Raw genomic sequence first — 19692 nt, forward strand, 5'->3', positions numbered from 1 at the left:
TCACTCCGCACCATGGCCGCCCTCAGCTTGCCGCCGCCGCCATTACCGGACGCCGCGGCGCTGCCATGGCGACGCGGCCGGGCGGGAGCCGGCGGGTGGGGCTGGGTGCCCGCGCTCTGCCGCGGGCCTGCACCTCCGAGCCTTCCTTTACGCTCTGTGCCTTTGCCGAACACGCCTTGGCGTCTTTATGCCAGAGCAGCCAGAAGTGCGCCTGCCCGTAAAGCAAAACAGCTTTTGTATAATCTAGAAATAAGAGTTCTACTATTGAGGCTGCTCCTGACCCTTTTCCTTGGCTGGGCAATCATAAATGAATTGCCTCTTGCTCAGGCAGGTATCTTTTGTCTATTCTTTGTATGATCCTTTTGTGCTCCTTCAGTGGATTCATCAGCTAGCTCACTTAACACATTTTGGGCTGAAAGCATGTTTTCTGTTGTCCATGGAAGCAGCCCATTCCCATGGTTCATAGAATCACAAGATCCTTTAGGTTGGAAAAGAGGTTGGATTATTAATCACAGAATCACAGAATCTTAAGGGGTGGAAGGGACCTCGAAAGATCATCTAGTCCAACCCATGTGCCAGAGTGGGACCACCTAGAGTAGGTCACACAGGAACTCATCCAACACTGCCATGTCTACCAGTGAACCATGTCCTCGAGCACCTCATCTATACAGCTTTTAAATATCTCCAGGGATGGTTACTCCATCATATCCTTGGGCAGCCTGTTTCAATGCTTGACATCCCTTTCAATGAAGGCATTTTTCCTAACATCCAATCTAATCCTCCCATGGCACAACTTCAGGTCATTTCCCCCTGTCCTATCACTTGTTACTTAGGAGATGAGCACTCACTCCCAGAACCACTTTTCAGGTAGTTGTAGAGGGTGATAAGGTCTCCCCTCAGCCTCCATTTCTCCAGGCTAAACATCCCAGGTTCCCTCAGCTGCTCCTCACAGGACTTGTGCTTCCGACCCTTCCCCTTTTTGTTGCCCTTCTTTGGACATGCTTCAGTATCTCAATGTCTTTCTTCTAGTGAGGGGCCAAAAACACAGTGGTCAAGGTGCACCTTCACCAGTGCTGAGTACAGGGCATAACTACTTCTCTGATCCTGCTGGCCATTCTGAAAAAATCCAGGATGCCATTGGCCTTCTTGACCACCTGGGTATGCTGCTGGTTCATGTTCAGGTGGCTATTGAGCAACACCTCCAGGCTCTTTAGAGACTATTTCCTTACAAGGAATGCTCCTGTCCTCCACATTTTACATGGGAGATTCTCCCAGCAGGTTGCCACCTCTAAATATCTCTTACCATTGTATTTAACTCTTAGATCAGTCAAACAGCAGCCTGAAATTTGTTATGCTGTGGACATAGATATTATCCTGCAGGTTTCTGTGGACTACCTCATGCCATTACTATACTATAACTTCACCCTTAGTGAAGTTTTATTCAGAGAAGACTAATGAGTGAGAGTTATGCCTGGAGGCCTCAGACAGCTGTTCAGACAGCTACAGAAACTCCCATGTCTGACATTTTCTATTTTGCAGTTAATATACTGGTATAACATTTCTTCACATATTTGATTAAACAGGTTCTTAACTTGAAAAGTTAGGCCACACTAAACCTCAAAGAAACTACATGAGACTACATATTCCAAGACATCACTAATGAGCTTTATGGAGTCCTTCATCTAATTCTTACCTGCTGCCCACCAATTTGATTCCAATTCAATTCAATAGTAGAGAAATAGTCCAACGTAGTGTATGTTTGATCATGGGATACTGAAGGTTGGGGTTTTTAAAATTTAATTTAAATTCTTGTTTTCTTCTTCTAAGGTCATGTATCTTGTTCATTGTCATGTCATGCTTTGATCACAGCCTTGTAATAGCCCTCATCAATGACTCAAAAACTGAAATTACAGAACATGAACTGGCTCAAATGTGACTGGATCGAAACATCAGGAAGGTCAGTGTGCATTTTACATCTCTTTGCTAACACAGATCTTCATTGACCTAAAGGTATAGTCAAACCTAAGGGTCATCTTGTACTTCCCAGAATTTCACATGTAAGTTTAAATAAGACTGTAGGATTTTTCTTAAATTATAAAATTAACTTATTAAGTCATTTATTTGTTAAAATGTAAAACAATTCCATACAAAATATATTCTTACATTATCACAAAAATAAGCTTTATACAATTAATATCACAGTGCATCAGAAGCATTTTGCATATGTGTTCACTCATGTAAGGTGCTACAGTCCCAGGAAATTGACATCCATGGACAAATCTTAGCCGTTAAAATGCTGCAGGTCAGAGTCATAGCTCGTAGAAATCAAATGGCTGAAACTCACTCAGAACCTAAACCTATGTCGTTCTATTTATTTACTATTAAACTATTATGATTTTGTTTGGTTTTGCTATCACTATTATTACTATTATCATCATCATGACTATTTCAGGATAAATACAAACCAGACTTGCTTACAGACTAGGAACTTCCTAAGCTAAGGGATGCCATAAATATTATCATTAAGTTTGCTACTGTTCCCTTCAACATAAACATTCCCACTGTAAAGCACTGTGTGATAGAAACTCAAGAATGACCCTCAAATTCAGTTGAACATAGAAAGAAATAAGAGAGTATAAAACAAGTATAATGATTAAAAGTCCCAGAAATGAAAAGTATGAGATAATGTACAGATACAGAGTTATAAATCTGTATCTTGTAATTCTTCTTTGATTCTCTTTTTCTAAACAAGGGTTATATTAAAGCAGAGTAAGGGTTTAATTACTAGGGGCAGAAACATGAAATTCTAGTTGTTTATTCGTATGTATCAGTTAATCATTAACCAACAAGTGGGTTTACTTTGCTAGAATTACATTTCACAATTATCCTAGGCTTGGTACTGTATTTTACAAAAACTGCAAATCCTAATTACCTCTGGAAGTCTGGATTTAAACACTTAGGTTAGAAATAGTTGGCTTCAATTTGTCATCCAACAGGATTGAATATACTATTGTGTTTCTTTTTAGAGAAACAATACAAAGGAATATACAGAAGTGAACTGCCAAAGCCAACCAGTCTGGTAACAGAATAAAACTTTTTAAATTCAATTAATGAATATCATGGAAGGAAGACTTAACAGATCCTGAGAAACTTATTTTTAGCCCTTGAACTCCAATTACCAAATTGCCCAGAACTTTCCTCTCTCCACATCAGAACATTTCTAATTTGCAGTTTATACTTATTCATAGACAGATTATAGTAATTCATTTTAGACCAAATCTTTGGCAAGCTGAATCAGCTTTTTTATTGCTAGTTTACAGTGAACTCAGCTTTTTTCTACTTTTCAGCATAATTGCTTTGATGACTGCAGGGTAACTGTAGTCTTAGATTTTTCTCTCAGCACATTTACACACATTTAATTTCCCAAATTATTCTTCCAGGACATTATTTAAACACTAAAGATCTTCATAATCCTTTAGTTTAAAAATTGCATTTAGTAATAGACCTGTTAAAAGTAGCAATAAAATAGGTTTAAAAAATTATGTATGTTAGACAATTATATTTGCTCTCAGTTATCTTCATAGTTAAATAAAGAAGCAGAATTATTTAGTAGTGAGAAAATTATTTAAATATATTAACTACAAGTAAATATGAGGATGAGTTTGACAGCTACTGTTATCATTACATAATCAGTTTTAGGAAGAACATTTAGTTGTCACCAGTTATTGAAACTGCAAAACTTAGCCTTGTTACATTGCATGGTGTGTCTTCATATCAAGTCAATTTAATGCACTGCAAAAAAAGTAATTTACTATGCAAAATTGGCTATTTGGGTGAAATTTCCCTCTCTGAGATCTTAATGCTAAGCTATTGATGCTTATCTTCAAAATATAACCAGCATATATTTACTCTTTGAAAGAGAAATGTACATTTTAACTTAATTTCAAGTACCCTTTTCCTCATTGCATCATTTGTTCAGATTTTGGGTGCTAGAAATACAGCTATAACCTGCCTGAGTTTGCCTTAGGCACAGAGAGTTGGACAGACAGTAGTGCTTCAGTTTTGTCATTTTTCTTCCACCAGAACCTTTTGTTTGTATACTGTTGCTGCAGTTTTCTGATCCCTGTCATTATGCCTACCAGCCTGATTGTACCCCATGGGCAGACCTAGCCCTTCCACAGGCAGCATTTCATGTCTGATTTACCAGCTGGGACTGTGCTAGCATTGCTTTTAGCACAACAGGGGACAAGCAGACTAGAAGCAGAGCTAGTTATAGAATGATTTGATGGGCAATAGAATCCTCACACATAATCATTGTTTTGTTGCACAGGAAGATGAAATCCATGCTGTCCTAGCTAAAGTGGCATACAGGGAGATATTTTAAGAAGCAGATTATTAAAAGCTTGGAGTCACAAGATAACAGTTTTTGGTTATCCACAAGTTCTATGTGTAATTTAGTCTCTGTTGCAGTAAAGATCCAAGCTGAAAATTAGGGCCCAGTGTTTCCAATGTTTTTGCACCTGGATCCAGGTAATTCAGATTCATCACTGTTTGTCCACATTTCTAGTCCTGGTTTTCTGAAGAGTGTTTTCCTTACAATAATATTTCTTCTTTCCTTCTTTTTTCTGTTTTCTTAATGCACAGCATAAAGGCCAAAAGGCAGTTTACACATGTGATACAATAAAGCTTCTGAAATATATTGCCACGTGTACTCAGCCACCATCCAAATCTATTATATTTGACAGGTTGTTGTTAGAAGAAACTAATAGAGAAAATATTGGAAGACATCAGTTGTTTACCAAAAACTGAATGAGAATTGCAAAACACTTTTTACCATCAGTCTGTTGTCAAAATGCTTGTAGGCTCCCCCAAAGCAACACAGGACTTCATTGACAGAAGAGATTAGAGGTACAGCAATTGTTTTGCATTACTGCTTTCAGATAGTCAGCAACAAGTATGTCCTCACGCACAGTTTGACCAGAATAAGAATAAGGCTAAGATGAATTGTATTTTCAAAGAAGAATACTAATGATTCTGTTGCTTGGTTTTTTTCCCCACAGAAACATGTGTAATGATGGCCATAGGGAGATATCCACTAGTCTGATGCTGAAGACCTGCTGAGGAAAACAAACTGGAGGAAGAGGAAAAATGAAAACTATTAGTGAACTCATTTTGAAATGTGTAACTACTCTGCTTTGAAGATTTTATGAAAGGCAAAAACAAGCTTCTTTTGAAATGCTGGAAGTCTTGTTTTGCTGTACCCTGTGCCAGTCTGATTCAGTTTACACCTGCTGTGCAACAAGTCTCAAGTCCTTCTCTCCATCCTGTTGTAACTGCTTTATTATTGATATTGGCTTTCAAAATCAGAGTCAGCTTTAAAACTTCAGTGTTTCAGCCCTTACATAAACAGTTTCACTGACTTTAAGCAGTGCCATATCTAACATCCACTGCTTGGCACACTGGATGAGTAGGATGTATTTTTCAGCATAGGCTGGAAGCCTGCAAAGTGATCAAAGGGCTGTGCACTGTTCTAAAATGCTTTGTTGTCAGGATGAATGTCCTCCCTCTGAGAGCTGACTGAAAGGTTTTCCAGGTTGCATCTGCAGCTGTACAGATGCTTTTAGATCTCAGAAGCTGAACTGCACTCAACCAGCCAGATAATGAACAAAGCTGTTTTATCCATACTATAAGGAACACAAACCCGAACAGTTCCACTTAGTTCCCTCTTTTCATTTGTACCTTTTAAAAGGAAATAACAGAGCCAGGACAGAGATGGCCAGCTCCAACTACAAATGAATCAGTGCTTTTGTTTTAAAAGTCCTGAGTAGCACTAAAACTCAGAAATGCTTGATAAACACAAACTAGAGACTGAGGATGAGGCTTGACTGAAAAAGAATACAGAAGAGAGAATCTGTAAGTGGTTTCCAGATAGTCTGGACCAATACATGTTGATGCTGCCTCACGTCTTAAAAGGAATGGTACCACGAGAGAACAGTATTGGCATCTGGCCCTACTGTTTAGTTCAAACTTGGGAAAAGGAGGGCTTGCTTTGCCCTCCACTGAAAAATATGTTTTCTCTGGTCTGAAGGACAGCAGTTGTTTAACATCTCATACTCTTTAGCAGTTGTTGTCAAACAATTAAAAAAACCCCAAACCTTTTCATCCAAATAAAATCAAAGCAGAGTTTTAGACAGCAACGTGGAATAATTTGCATTGGAAACTGTCAAACGTCCTGCAGCTGAAGCTTCTTGTAATGAAAAATCCAAGGAAATTTTCTGGCATCCTTGAAAACTGTTTTGCAGTAGGGCTTACCCCAAAACATAAAGAGTTCTTTCTAAACTTAAACATATACTCACCAATTATTCTTTCTTTCCCATTATTTCCTGGGAGAAAAAAACCACAAGATATACATTTTTGTATGTCCTGACTTAAATTACAGTGTGTTATGTGCACATATGTAAGTTCTGATTTGCCAAATTTACATAAGCTGTAGGACTACTGTAGGACTACTTTTTTGAGCAAATGACTTCTTACCTGTGATCAGCATAAGGAAGTATTCTCTGGATACCTCTGTATACTGAAAAGCTCTCAGGCTATATTTGTTTTCCGCTTGTGAAGAACAGCTTTGTTTATGAGTCAGGGCTAAACTACTCAGGAAGAAGAAAGCAGTACTTTGGGGCATGTGTTTGCAATACACTAGTCCTTACTTGTTAGCCTGGCATTCATATAATCATAGAATGACAAGGGTTGGAAGGGATGTTTAGAGATCATCTAGTCCAACCCCCTGCAGAAGCAGGTCAACCTAGAACAGGTCACATAGGAACATGTCCAGGCAGGTCTTGAAGACCTCCAGGGAAGGCGACTCCACACCTTCCCTGGGCAGCCTGGGCCAGGGATCCCCTGAACAGGAAAATGGTTTTTTCTTATGTTTAAATGGAACTTTTTGTGTTCCAGCTTCATCCCATTACCCTTTGTCTTGTTGCTAGATACCATCAAAACAAAGAGATGCCCAACCTCCTGACACCCACCATTTAGATATTTGTAAATATTAATAAGATCTCCCCTCAGTCTCCTCTTCTCCAGACTAAACAGCCCCAGTTCCCGCAGCCTTTCCTCGCATGAAAGATGTTCCAGTCCCCTGATCATCTTGGTGGCCCTGCACTGGAGTAGAATAACCACAATGGTTTCTTGTCATTCTTAAAACTGCAGGCTCTTCAGATTGAGACTTATAATCCATGACCTTGATTTTATTGGGAATAATGGCATAGTGACAAAGTGTCATGTACCATCCTTGAGTATGCAAGGTGTTGTCCTAAGAGACTTGGATGCTCAAAATCTAAGACCCTTATTGCAATATGGCTCTCCCAATTGTGCTGTCTTGTTTCTAACTTCCAATATACCCAATTCAGAGGATAAAAGGCCTGCTAAATTGTCTTCTTATCCCTGAGAAACATTGAACTCCTGAACCCTGACATAATTTCAGAAACAAACAATATCCTTTTCAGTCTCACTTTCACCACATGTAAATTTGGATAAGTCCAAATATTTTTATCCTTAGCAGTTTTTTAGATTTTTTACACTTGGAAAAAAATTCTGCTGCATAAAAAGTGAAAGAATGATAATTCAAAAATCCAGCACATACATACATGCTTTCAGCATGGGGGCCTATTTATGAGCTTGCTTTAAACATATAATTCAGACCTTTAATATGTGTAAGGTTTTTTCTCCAGTAAGATTTAGACTCTCCAGCTCTGTGCAAAACTTTGAAATAAAGCAATCTGAAACCCAGACATCAACACCTTAAATCAACTACCTCAGGCTGATTGAATCCTCCGAAGTTGCTTCTTGGACTACAGGATAAGCCAAAGGAAAAGCTCTGTCCCAAACCTAACAGTGCATTGCGTTAGTGGGGTCAAGTCATACCAATTGTGTGGTCCGTGGAAGGTGATAGTGTGGCCAGCAGCATAGTTAGCTGGTTTTATTTTTTCCAGTCAAAAAGAAAAGTTCTGTATATTAGATATATTCTGTATCTGGTATATTAGGTTCATTTCCTTTTCTGCTAACAGATAGATGTTACAGTATTCGTTGCACATTATGAAAAGGCATTTCTTCAGAATAGACAAAAAGTTTCTATGAATATTAATCAGTAGCAGGGAGAGCCAATTCCTCCATATCAACCTCAGATAACATATGACATGAAAAAACAGATGGAATCTCTTCCTCCTCCTTTCTTCTTCTAAAATATCTAAATTCCTCTATTCATCGTATGACACTGGAGCCACTTACCAAAACTAAGCTGTTTTGAAAGATGTGTCAACACTGAAGAAAGATGACAAAGCAGCATCTTGGGACAAAAGAACTGTGAAATTTAAAAGCAAAAGCTTTTAACTGATTGAAGGTTACATTCTGTCCCCATGTGCCCACATGTTGCTCTTATTAGCATCATTGAGAGCCATGGATGTACATCCAAGGATGGATTTCAGTCATCGGATGTGACTTAGTAAAATATTGTGTGTTAAACATAAAGAAAGTCGGTACTTACAAACTAAAATTATCAGCAACAAAGTGGCAGACAATCCTCCCAGAAAATATCTGAGAACATAACAATAGCCATTAAAGTTAGAAAAAAAGAAAGGATATATTTTGGGTTAATAGAGCAGAAGACTGAGTGGGAGGAGGAGAGAAGGTTCTTGCAGATGAATCCTCTGAACTCTGTAGGTGAACTGCAATTTGAAACTATAAATTACTTAAGCTATTGAAGATAATTTCCTAGACCTCAGCATTCCCAGGCTGTGGGAAACACTCATATCACAGAATCATAGAATGGTAGAGTTGGAAGAGACCTTTAGAGATCATCTAGTCCAACCCCCTGCAGAAGCAGGTTCACCTAGATCAGGTCGCACAGGAATGTTTCCAGGTGGATCTTGAAGACCTCCAAGGAAGGAGCCTCCACACCCTCCCTGGGCAGCCTGTGCCAGGGCTCCCTCACTTGAACAATGAAATAGTTTTTCCTTATGTTTAAATGGAACTTTTTGTATTCCAGCTTCATCCCATGTTGCTAGCTACCATCAAAAAAGGGATGCTCCAACATCCTGACAGCCACCATTTAGATATTTGTAAATATTAGTAAGATCCCCCCTCAATCTCCTCTTCTCCAGACTAAACAGCCCCAGTTCCCGCAGCCTTTCCTCATATGAAAGATGTTACAGTCCCCTGATCATCTTGGTGGCCCTGTGCTGGACTCTCTCCAGCAGTTCCCTGTCCCTCTTGAGCTGAGGAGACCAGAACTGGACACGGGACTCCAGAGGAGGCCTCACCAGGGCAGAGTAGAGACAGAGAAGAACCTCCCTTGACCTGCTGGTCACACTCTTCTTGATGCATCCCAGGATGCCCGTTGGCCTTCTTGGCCACGAGGGCACATTTCTGGCTCAGGCTCAGTTTATTGTCTACCAGGACTCCCAGGTGTCTCTCTGCAGAGCAGATCCCCAGCAGATCAATCCCCAGCCTGTACTGGTGTATGAGGTTGTTCCTTCCTAGATGCAGGACTCTGCATTTGTCCTTGTTGACCCTCACTTAGAAAGACATGGATCCTTTCTGACTCTTCTCAGTCTTTCATATCCCCTGTCCAAATACACTTGACAAAGTAGTTTTCATACCTGCATACATATTTCTTCTTTCTGTTCCTATCTACATAGCTCAGATATTTACCTGCATCAACTATTATGTGAACATATATTTTAACAGTAAGACATTTCTAAATTTGAAAATGTGCCCCATGATTTAGATTTTATTCCCCAGTTGAGAGCAATCAGTACCAGAAACAACAACAACAAATTACCTTGCGCATATTGAAATAACTAAACATATGATCAGCGCAGCCATCTGAGAAAGGACGTTTCGCACTGTCCTGGATTCTGAAACAAAAAGCAGGAAAATAATTTATAAGTTTTCAGGAAAGTAAATATGTGACAGGATGTGTTTGCAAAGACTACCTTCAGCCTGTGAGGCCAGTCTCTTCAGTTTCTTTTTTGAGAGAATTTGCCTAGAGTGATTCAATGCAACAACCTAATTTTCATGCTCTGGGTGTCTCTCAGGAGTCTTTTCCCCCCATGCCCATGGAGACACTGTGCCCTCCATGCTCTCAGAAAACAAGCCTTTCTGAATAATTGCCTGTCTCAGTTTCTGTTCCTGTGCCCTTTCCTCCATTTTCCTGTTCACTCCACTTTTTTTTTTCCATTTATCACTGAAAATAGGAGAGGAAAAGATAGAAGCAGGGAGGAGTGAACAAGTAAATACTAGTTTTAAGATTTTATGATTTTTTAATCAGCCATTTAAAATGTATGTTTCAGGAAATAAATACCATTCTGCAAGGAGCCATATCAACTTTTGCAGTCTGAGTATTTTTGGGTTACAAAGTGAGACATAAAAATAAGAATGTAACGTACTTGCATTGCTTAAAGACTCTTTGTTTTCATTTATCATAAAGGGAGAGTAGGACTGTGAAGAACAAGATGGTTTCCAAGGTTGAAGAAATTTGTCATCTTGGGTGAGAAAAGCTCCATTAAATGCTGGAGTTTGCCTTTGCAGCATATGGCCACTGTAGTTAGCAGAAATGTTTGACTCACCTACAAAAAGTGCACATATAACTGAGACTGTACAGAAGAATAGCTTTGGGACCTTGTGTTAATGAATTTTGTAAGGGGGAAAAATAATTACTTAATCACAGAGAGGTTTTCAAATTGTTAGGAGTAGGGAATTGACAGGTTCAAAGTGGTTATTCACCTATTGGCAAGAGAAAATATGCAGAGTAAAACAAAACTGCATGGAGTGAAGTTATGCAAATAGCCAGGAGAAAGCAGATGGTGCCAGATATTACTGACACCAGCACAAACATTGCTGGTGATGTCTTTGGATTCAAATTCAGTCTAAAAAGTGCTTTTTTGGCACATAGGTCTTTGTGGACTCATACTCTGTTTTAATGCTGGGAGATCAAATCATCACTTACAAATCTGTTGCTCATCTACCCTTTACCTGCACATTTTGGCAGAAAACTGCTGCAAAACCTATAGAAAGAGATACCCAAGTCCCACTAAATAAAGACTGTAATGTTGTAGCTTGATTACTTGATACCTAGTGAGGGCTCACTAATGTCATTCTGACTGGTTTCTAGTTTATTGCATCCATCAGGCCAAGGATCATCTAGATGGGAGGAATCCACATTGCTGAGGACAGTGCTGCCGAGCCATGAACTGGAGGCACCAAGATTGAACAAGCTGGCAAGGGAGCGACGGATTTTCTTCCTTCGCTTGAATACACTGGAAAGAATCATAGAATTGTTTTGGTTGGAAAAGATCTTTAAGATCATGGAGTCCAAGCACTAACCACACACTGCCAAGACCACAACTGAACCATACCCCTGAGTAACTTTTCTAAACATCTTTTAAATATCTCCAGGGATGGTGACTCCACCACCTCCCTGGGCAGCCTGTTCTAACAACACTCTCAGTGAAAAAGTCTTTCCTAATCTCCAATCTAAACATCTCCTGGTGCAACTTGAAGCCATTTCCTCATGTCCTATTGCATGTTACTTAGGACAAAACACCTTTACCTCTCAACAACCTCCTTTCAGGTAGTTTCAGAGAGTAATCAAGTCTCCCCTCAGCCTCCTTTTTTTAAAATTATAGAATTCTTTTGGTTGGAAAAGACCTTCAAGGTCATTCAGTCCAACTAACCTAACACTGCCAAGTCCATCACTAAACTATGTCTCTAAAAGACAAGTTGTCAAGGAATCACAGAATTGTAGGGGTTGGAAGGGACCTCTAAAGATCATCTAGTCCAGCCCCCCTGCTGAAGCAAGGCCACCTAGATCAAGTCACACAGGAATGTGTCCAGGTGGGTTTTGAAAACCTCCAGAGAAGGAGACTCCACACCCTCTCTGGGCAGCCTGTGCCAAGGGGTCCCTCACTGTTACAATAAAGAATTTTTTCCTTAAGTAGAACTTTTTGTGTTCCAGCTTTTGGCCATTACCTCTAGTCCTATCACTGGATACTACAGAAAAAAGCATTTCTCCATCCTTTTGACATACACCTTTTAAATACTTGTAAGTATAATTATTCTTATTGAGCAGGGACAGAGCTCTGAAGTTTGCAGGACTGATGTGAAAGAACCAGGTTCTGCATGCTTTCCCTGACTCTGTTCTTACTCCTGTATATGTCACAAAGAGTGACTGCTGCACACTGCAATTATGCCAGGGAATGCATAGCAGCATGGAAATATGTCGTGCTGCTCTGATATTCGATATTGTGATATCAAATGCTTCTACAATTACTGGGCTCTGACACTTCTGTAAGTGAGTTCATGCTATCCATGAGTTTCAACGTTCTATATCCCATTTGGTGCAGCCTGAATCCACTGCACTTTAACTTTTTTGAACTATACTTTATATACACTCCTAAACTTACGTTATTCCAAAATTTATAGACTTTTCCCTGAGTAAGAATCCCAGGATGAGACCATTATATATATATATATATATATATGAATTTTTATACATATACATATTTTTAATATACACACACACACATATTTGGTTATATAGATGTATGTATATAATTTTGTTATTACTTAGCAGGGTAATACCTCATTGACAATATAAGCTGTAACTCTCCATTTTCTTTATTGGACACAACTCCAATTACACCAACAACTTTGTACTGGAAAGTTTTTAGGTTTTAAGATTAGACATGACTGAAAGATGAGTTATTGTAATCACTCCACTCTCTAAACAAAATCATTTGAGATATTCCCCTTAAGAAGCAATACTGATCTAGTGCCAAGCCAGATGCAGATGGCCACACGGATACCTCCAGGAAAATCCTGAGATGTGGAGGCAGTTGCCAACATTGAGTGAAATCTGCATGCAGTCCACTTACCGAACCAAATTCTCTTTATATGTAACACTTGTCTGAGATGGTGTCAGTGTTATGTTACCCTCTTCATCAGACAGAAAACTGTCTTCTGTCAAAACGTAATAACCATTAGAAAGCAGACGTGGGCTGCGGCGACACGTGGAAAGGAACTCTGTCAGAGGGCTGGCAGAACAATGCTCATAGGCAGAGTCATCCTCCAAAAAGGCACAGGCATAACTGAAAAGGAGAAATGAAATCCTCTAATTTGGTGAATGTCTAAACAGAGCAACCACAGGATTTAGAAATAACGAATTTACATTTCCAGCTGATGGTGGTTGGTAATGGTATAGATTTAAAATCTATGGATATAGTAATGTAATGATACTACTTCTGGACTTAGGGGGTTTCAGCCAGCTAGCTTGTCTGCATCACATTTTCCAGAGCTTCACATTCCAGGAGGGCTTCATGCCAGCTGGAGCATTTCATGAAAGCATGGAGTCTGCTTGAATGGAGAAGTGCATGGTGTATTTCTGTGGCAATGCTCATGGCCAAGGAGTCCAGCCAGATCTAGACCTAACTGGATCCATCAGGCATATAGCACTAGTTTGCTTCTCAGAGTTACTCTGTATGATGCAAACCTGAGTGCCTCTGAGCCAGGCAGGATTTATTTGCTTTTTATAACCTAGCCACACCTAATGAAGATCTAAAGTTACATGCCTTTTAATTCTCACAAATTCTAGAATACCATGCAGCTAGAACAACATGGGATAAAGTCTACACATGGTGATAACTTCATCCAGCAATGAAACACAATTGACTGTGAGATGAAATATAGCACAGAAAACCAAACTATGGGATATTTAAAATAGAGGTAAGTAGTGGTAGAGGTAAAAGAATCTAAATGTTGTAAACAGTTTACTTAGTTCAAGTAAAATTGGATTTATAGTTAGTCTTCTCCCCTCAACACCTCTGAGTTCGAAGTAGCCATGCAGTGATATCCATGGAAAGAATACTGGATTGATTCAGTGCTGACATGGGTTCCAGTTGCAGCTTTAACTCTCTCATATGGCATGTCACAGAGGAACACTGTCATTTCAGTGGAGGGAAAAGCAAGTGGAACAGAAATACTGCAAAACTTTGTAATTGCAATGCCAGTGCTTTCAATCTTCCCAACTTCTATTTAAAGCAGTAATTAAATTAATATCAGAACTACAATTCTAAGAGGATAAAAATGGATTTTTCCAAAATCTCCAATAAAATTAAACAAGTATAATTTTCCTCAATACCTTGGAGAAATCTGTTGTGAGAGGTTGTATCGATGTTCTCTGTTAAATGCTGTTGAACCTGCAAAGGTAAAGGCCAAATAAGAATGAGTTGTTATTGTATCCACTGACAGCTCAACCAGTTGATAGATTCTCACTGACAGGCACAATCAGCATAACAACAAGATCATAAATGTTATAAAAGAAAAGGAAGCTAAGGGGGAAATTAAAGAATATAAACCAGAGGAAAGAATGGGGGAAAGGCATAGTGTTTATAGGAAATTCATCTCAATGAGGACAACATAGAATCAGAGCCAATCATAATAATCTCCTTGTACTCTGCACAGCTCAAAAACTTGAGAGAAATAATTGTGGACACAAGTGCAATAACTGCAGTGATTTTAATGCTGTCTCCCAGAAACCTGCTTCCTGCCAAGAACAGTGTATGTACTGGCTGTCAATAGATAAAGCAGAATGGAAGAACCACCATCACCATGTTTTTCAGATGAAAATTGCAGACATAGGACAACAGGCATAGGGATAGCAACCGTGACAAAAATTTGACAATAATAGTGTATAATAACACTATAAATGTATAATAATAGACTGGAGAAATAGGATCTGTAAGGATTCTAATCATTGCAAAAACAACTTGAGGACAACAGGAAGAAACTTGGTGGAGATACAAAGACATCTTATAGCATCAGTCAGAGTGCCACACAGCAAGTTGTGACAAAAAGTGACAGTAGTCATGTATTTCATAGACTCATGTGCTGTATCCCTATTTTTTTCATTATATTTAGCTCCTAAAATAATTTATCTTATTTTAGGTAAACATATGATTTTTTTATAGTGAAACATTTTATACTCAAACCCAAAGAATTACTCCAAATTCTAAAAGAAAATACAGGAAGAATGCAACAGGTGGTTTGTAGATCTGAATAACTAAAACCTGAAAAATCCCCATTTTTATCAGTCAAACACATCCCCTCCACAACAGACTTTTTTTTTTTCTCCAAAGTTCAGACAAATCTGCACAAATTTACTTGCTCTTGGTGTAGATGCAACATATGATGGTCCATACATCTTGGAAAGGTTTCATATACCTTGGGACAACAGGCAATACAGGTTATCTGTAAAAGTTTTAAAAGAAACAGAAGTATGTTTTATATTTTCTATTTTGAAAATCAGAATATGTAAGATATTATCAATGCATATCATATTGTTAGTTATGAGGTATTCTTGTTAGATAGAAGTGATTCATTCTAGGATAAAATTGTTTGGAAAGGGATGCAGACATATACCTCAGCATCAATTACATCCACTCCATTTTTTTAATAATGTGAGAGTGAAACTTTGCAGCAACTAAAATCCACAACAGAGATGTATTGCACGTGATTTTCTCAGTTATGATAATACAAAGTAGCAACAGTTAAAAATGGGCAACTGTTAAGGATAGTAGCTTACATAGGGGTAGTGCTTTCACTAGAAAGTGTTGATACATATTGATCAAAGTGACAGCACAAACCACATTACTTATTTGAATTCTCATAAATTTGCAAGGTATATGTCTGCAGGATGCATGTTTATGTGCCACTCTGCAGAAGTAAAAATTAAGTAAAATAGAGTATAGACATATATTTACAATGGAAAGTGAGAGATATACATAAGCAAATATATTACTGAGGAGGTGATGATTTCTCTCTTTTGGAGAACAGTTATTAAGCAGTTGTAATTTGCTTTCAAACTATTTTAAGTAACGATAATATCAAGCTTCTGAAAACAGTCATAGAACAAACAGTCCAGGGGATGTTTTTTGCTTCTCTTGACTATGAAAATTTTTGTCTTGTGCAATAATGAAGAAGGTTCCTGAAAGTCACAATTCAGCCAGTCTACAACATCATGTTGTAGACAATGCTGCAGTGTTCTGCTTTCATTTAATATTCAGTCCCATTTCTGGGCTATTAATAGCATGGGAAGCTATAGTAACAATATAAGCAAGCCAAAACAAAGCATCTCAACCACCACTGTGCAACGAAGTAGTAGCACTGTATCTAATCCACAAAATGAGCACCAGTACAGAACCTTTAAAGTATGACATGAGAAAAGGCCAACATTTTTAAGAAACCTCACTAAAAGTGAATCTGAGGTGAACATGGCAATATTTTATGTCAAGAATTCAAATAAAGATTGAAGGCAACAATTTCTCTTGAATTGCAAAACACCTGGAAGCCTGTGTCGTAATATAAACAAGTCACTGCTCAGTTTTAATCATCTCTACCTCCCAAAATACAATTAATGCCTTTAATTGGTAGCAAACAATTGTTTATATTCTAAATATTTACATTACTATGTACAAAAACAGAGTGCTAACTATTAAAACAGCTGAAGCCCAGGCGATCAGCTTTGTTTTATTGTACCTATTAAACACAAATATCTGTCTACAAAGATAGTTTTATTTGTTCACACATATCAGTAATTTTTGAAGAGCAGTGTAGTCTTTCCTCCCTGCAGGTAATGATAACATTCACAGAACCCACAAAATCCCCTGAAGAGCAGTATAGAAATGAATCCAAAGCTTAGTTATTCCTCAGTTGACAAATATTTTAAGAGATAAATATGTGTAAAATCTTCCAAACCTGGAAAATCCATTTAACTATTAACACAAGTATGCAAAAAAAGTTTCTCATCAACAGAAGAGCCTCTGAAATGTTCAGTGGAGGGTGCTCCTTCTACAGCTTCCTGGAAGAGATCAGCCCCAGGTCTTCAGAAAGGCAGGTCTATGAAGTCCCCTGTTTCCTTTTGAAAACAGCCCGTGCAATCAGCAGCACAGAGGCAGAATGAGGTCATGCTTCCTGTAAAGTGGCCTCCCATCAGAAGCATTCATTTTGAAGAGCAAACTGAAGATTAAGATTAGTGCAGTGAATGCTCTTGCAGGCCATTGAGAAAGAGAAGACACACTATAAATAACTTTTTGCTCCAGTAATGATATGGAGAACAAGGACAGAACTATTTCTAATAAAGGGAGACATTTTTGTTTCAGCTTTACTTTGCTATCTCACTCTGAAAACTTTAAAGTGTTCTATCCAAATCACTCAATTTGTTGAAATGCTTGTGAGCCTTTGATTTAAGAAAATGATCCAGCTACCAAAAAAATCCATGTGTAGTAACAAGACATTTTGCAAAAGCCCTGTTATACAGAAAATACATTTGGTGAGAGTTCAGAGTTGTTTAAGGCTAATGATGAAAAAACATTACTGCAAATATATGTCATACAATGTTTAAGATAAATTCCTTTGAAAAGAGAAAGGAATAAAGCCATTTGTAAATATATTCATTGTTCCACCTTTTATGTTTCGTACTCTTTAAGATATAAATTCATCATACCTTAACGTATATATAAATAAGTCAAATCCATATAAGAAAAGTGGAGCCTGAACAAGATGTCTTGGCAATCAAAATTATTTGTCTGTGGAATTATTACACATGAAAGTCACATAAATCAGATGCTTGACACTGAAGAATTGTATAACCTTAGGGAGCTAAACTTAATCTCCAGACAAATAGATAAAATATGCCAGTAGGTATCTTTCCTGGTGTCTGTATTTACCACTGACAAAAGGAAAGCCTAATTCTAGTAATATATGATTGATTTGATTTAATGTTTTGGTTTTTTTCCCTGAAGAATGAAAAATACTTCCACTAATATTGAAGGAATGGAAAAATCTCACCTCACAGAAAAGGAAACAAAAGTAGGAATTAGGCAATTAAGATGTTACAAAAGACCTTCTGTTTGGGAGCTAAACTAAAATGAAAATGTTAAGGTCCTTTTGCTCAAATAGGAAAAAACATTCATTCTTCACATTACTTAATTTAGTGGAACTGTGCCAATGAGGAAATTTAGTCCAACATTATTCTATGGATGCAAAAGCTTCAGCACAGTAAGATTTCCCTGGCCATTCTGTGTCTCTACAGGCAATGGACATAAATCCCCAATGGTCCTTAAAACTAGGTCACCTAATGAAGAATATCTATAAATACATTAATTTATTTATTGAGAGTATTTTTGGTTTCTTTTTATATTCTTCTCAATAGGAAGCAGTTAATTCTGAGCTTGGACTGCTTTTTTTGAAGGATGTTGGTATTTCACATTTGTAAATAAAGTATATTTTGTCTAAATCATATATAGACTTAGAGGTGCTTCCTTTTTTAATCACTACCATTAGTATCTGAAAGTCACTGTTCCACAAGCTTTTGATGCATAAACTTTGTCCATTAATGAATATTTTGCAGGTAGGTGCTACCTTACGATTTATATACACACAGATAGAGGTTTCTATGAGACTTCTTTTTGTTGTCCTCCCCGTTGCTCCTCAAACTGTCCACTCCATCCCAAGCCCCACCTCAACTGTCAGATTTCAAACTCTAGAAAACAAATACACCAACAAGCTTGTGCAGGAGTTTTATGTCTGTTGCATACATTACAAGTTCAGATAGTTTTATGCCTGTTGCATACAAGTTCAGCCCACAAACGGAAGGAAATGAGAAATTGCAGCAATAACTTTCTACTCTTTTCCACGTATCTTTCTCCTCTTCTCCCAGGCTTACACTCCTTTTGACAATGCTACAAATAAAGGAGAAAGTGTATTGCCAGTGGAAAATATTGTGCTGGGTCTGGCACTGCAAAAGAGTGAAGCTGGGGCAGCTGGGACCTCCATGCCTGAGACCCAACCAGCATCGGGCCTGAGCACATATACCTGGTAGGTACACACATGCAGAGCTTATATATGCACCATTTATATACATGCATACACAGCTGGCAATGCAGAAAACAGACACACAGAGCACTCCCACAGCATTCTTTTCACCTCTCTGTGTGAATGGGATGGAGGTCCACTAGTGAAAATATACAGATACATACCCATCTGTACAAGCTGGATTCGTCCAGCAGCTGGGATCAGATGCCCAGTCTGCCCAGGAGCTGCCTACGGATCTCAGACTTCCCAGTTACTGGCACTTGGACATACAATGCCTTGAGGCATCAGCCCAACTCCAGTTGCTGGTACAGACCACTACACACATTGGTCAAGATGCTCCTGGTCCTTAATAGCCCACTCCTGGCAGCATTGCCCTTAGAGACTCCTCTGGCCAGAACATGTCCCATGTCCTCAGGCAGCAGCACATTTCAGTCCCAAAGATGCTCTGGTGTTGACTCTTCTGAGTGGCTTTCATTTGTGGACATGGGCTGGGGCTTCTCTGGGCTATGTGTGAGGGGCCCAAAGTGTCCTTTCCTCTGAGTCTTTAATTTGTGTTCCCATCTGCATTTGTGCCCCTGTGCTCCTTTGGGCTGGTGGGGATAGATCTTTGATGGGCTGATGGCTTCTAGGAGGGGCCTGGAAGCAGCTGGAGACAGGTATTACTTGGGCTTCTCCTCCCTTGTGTTCTTTATGCTCCTCTGCAGGCATACAGACGAGCTTTTAGATCACATAGAACACTATAAGTCTGCCATCTCAGCAACTGTT

General features: G+C 38.7%; 1 protein-coding gene across 1 annotated transcript in view; it reads right to left on the reverse strand.

Moving 5' to 3' along the window:
• The window catches only part of LOC104554886 (dynein axonemal assembly factor 11), a 54469-nt gene extending 37571 nt beyond the window's left edge, over positions 1-16898 (reverse strand). The window contains exons 1-5 of the mRNA XM_061995441.1: positions 16810-16898; positions 15217-15303; positions 14195-14252; positions 12933-13145; positions 11146-11315 (exon numbers count right to left, since the gene is read on the reverse strand). Coding sequence (XP_061851425.1) covers positions 11146-11315; positions 12933-13145; positions 14195-14252; positions 15217-15256 — 481 coding nt within the window. The 5' untranslated portion in view covers positions 15257-15303; positions 16810-16898. The remainder of the gene's footprint in view (positions 1-11145; positions 11316-12932; positions 13146-14194; positions 14253-15216; positions 15304-16809) is intronic.
• Between the last annotated feature and the right edge of the window lie 2794 nt (positions 16899-19692).

This window comes from Colius striatus, chromosome 4 (genome assembly GCF_028858725.1).
Source record: "Colius striatus isolate bColStr4 chromosome 4, bColStr4.1.hap1, whole genome shotgun sequence".
Classification (NCBI taxonomy): domain Eukaryota; kingdom Metazoa; phylum Chordata; class Aves; order Coliiformes; family Coliidae; genus Colius; species Colius striatus.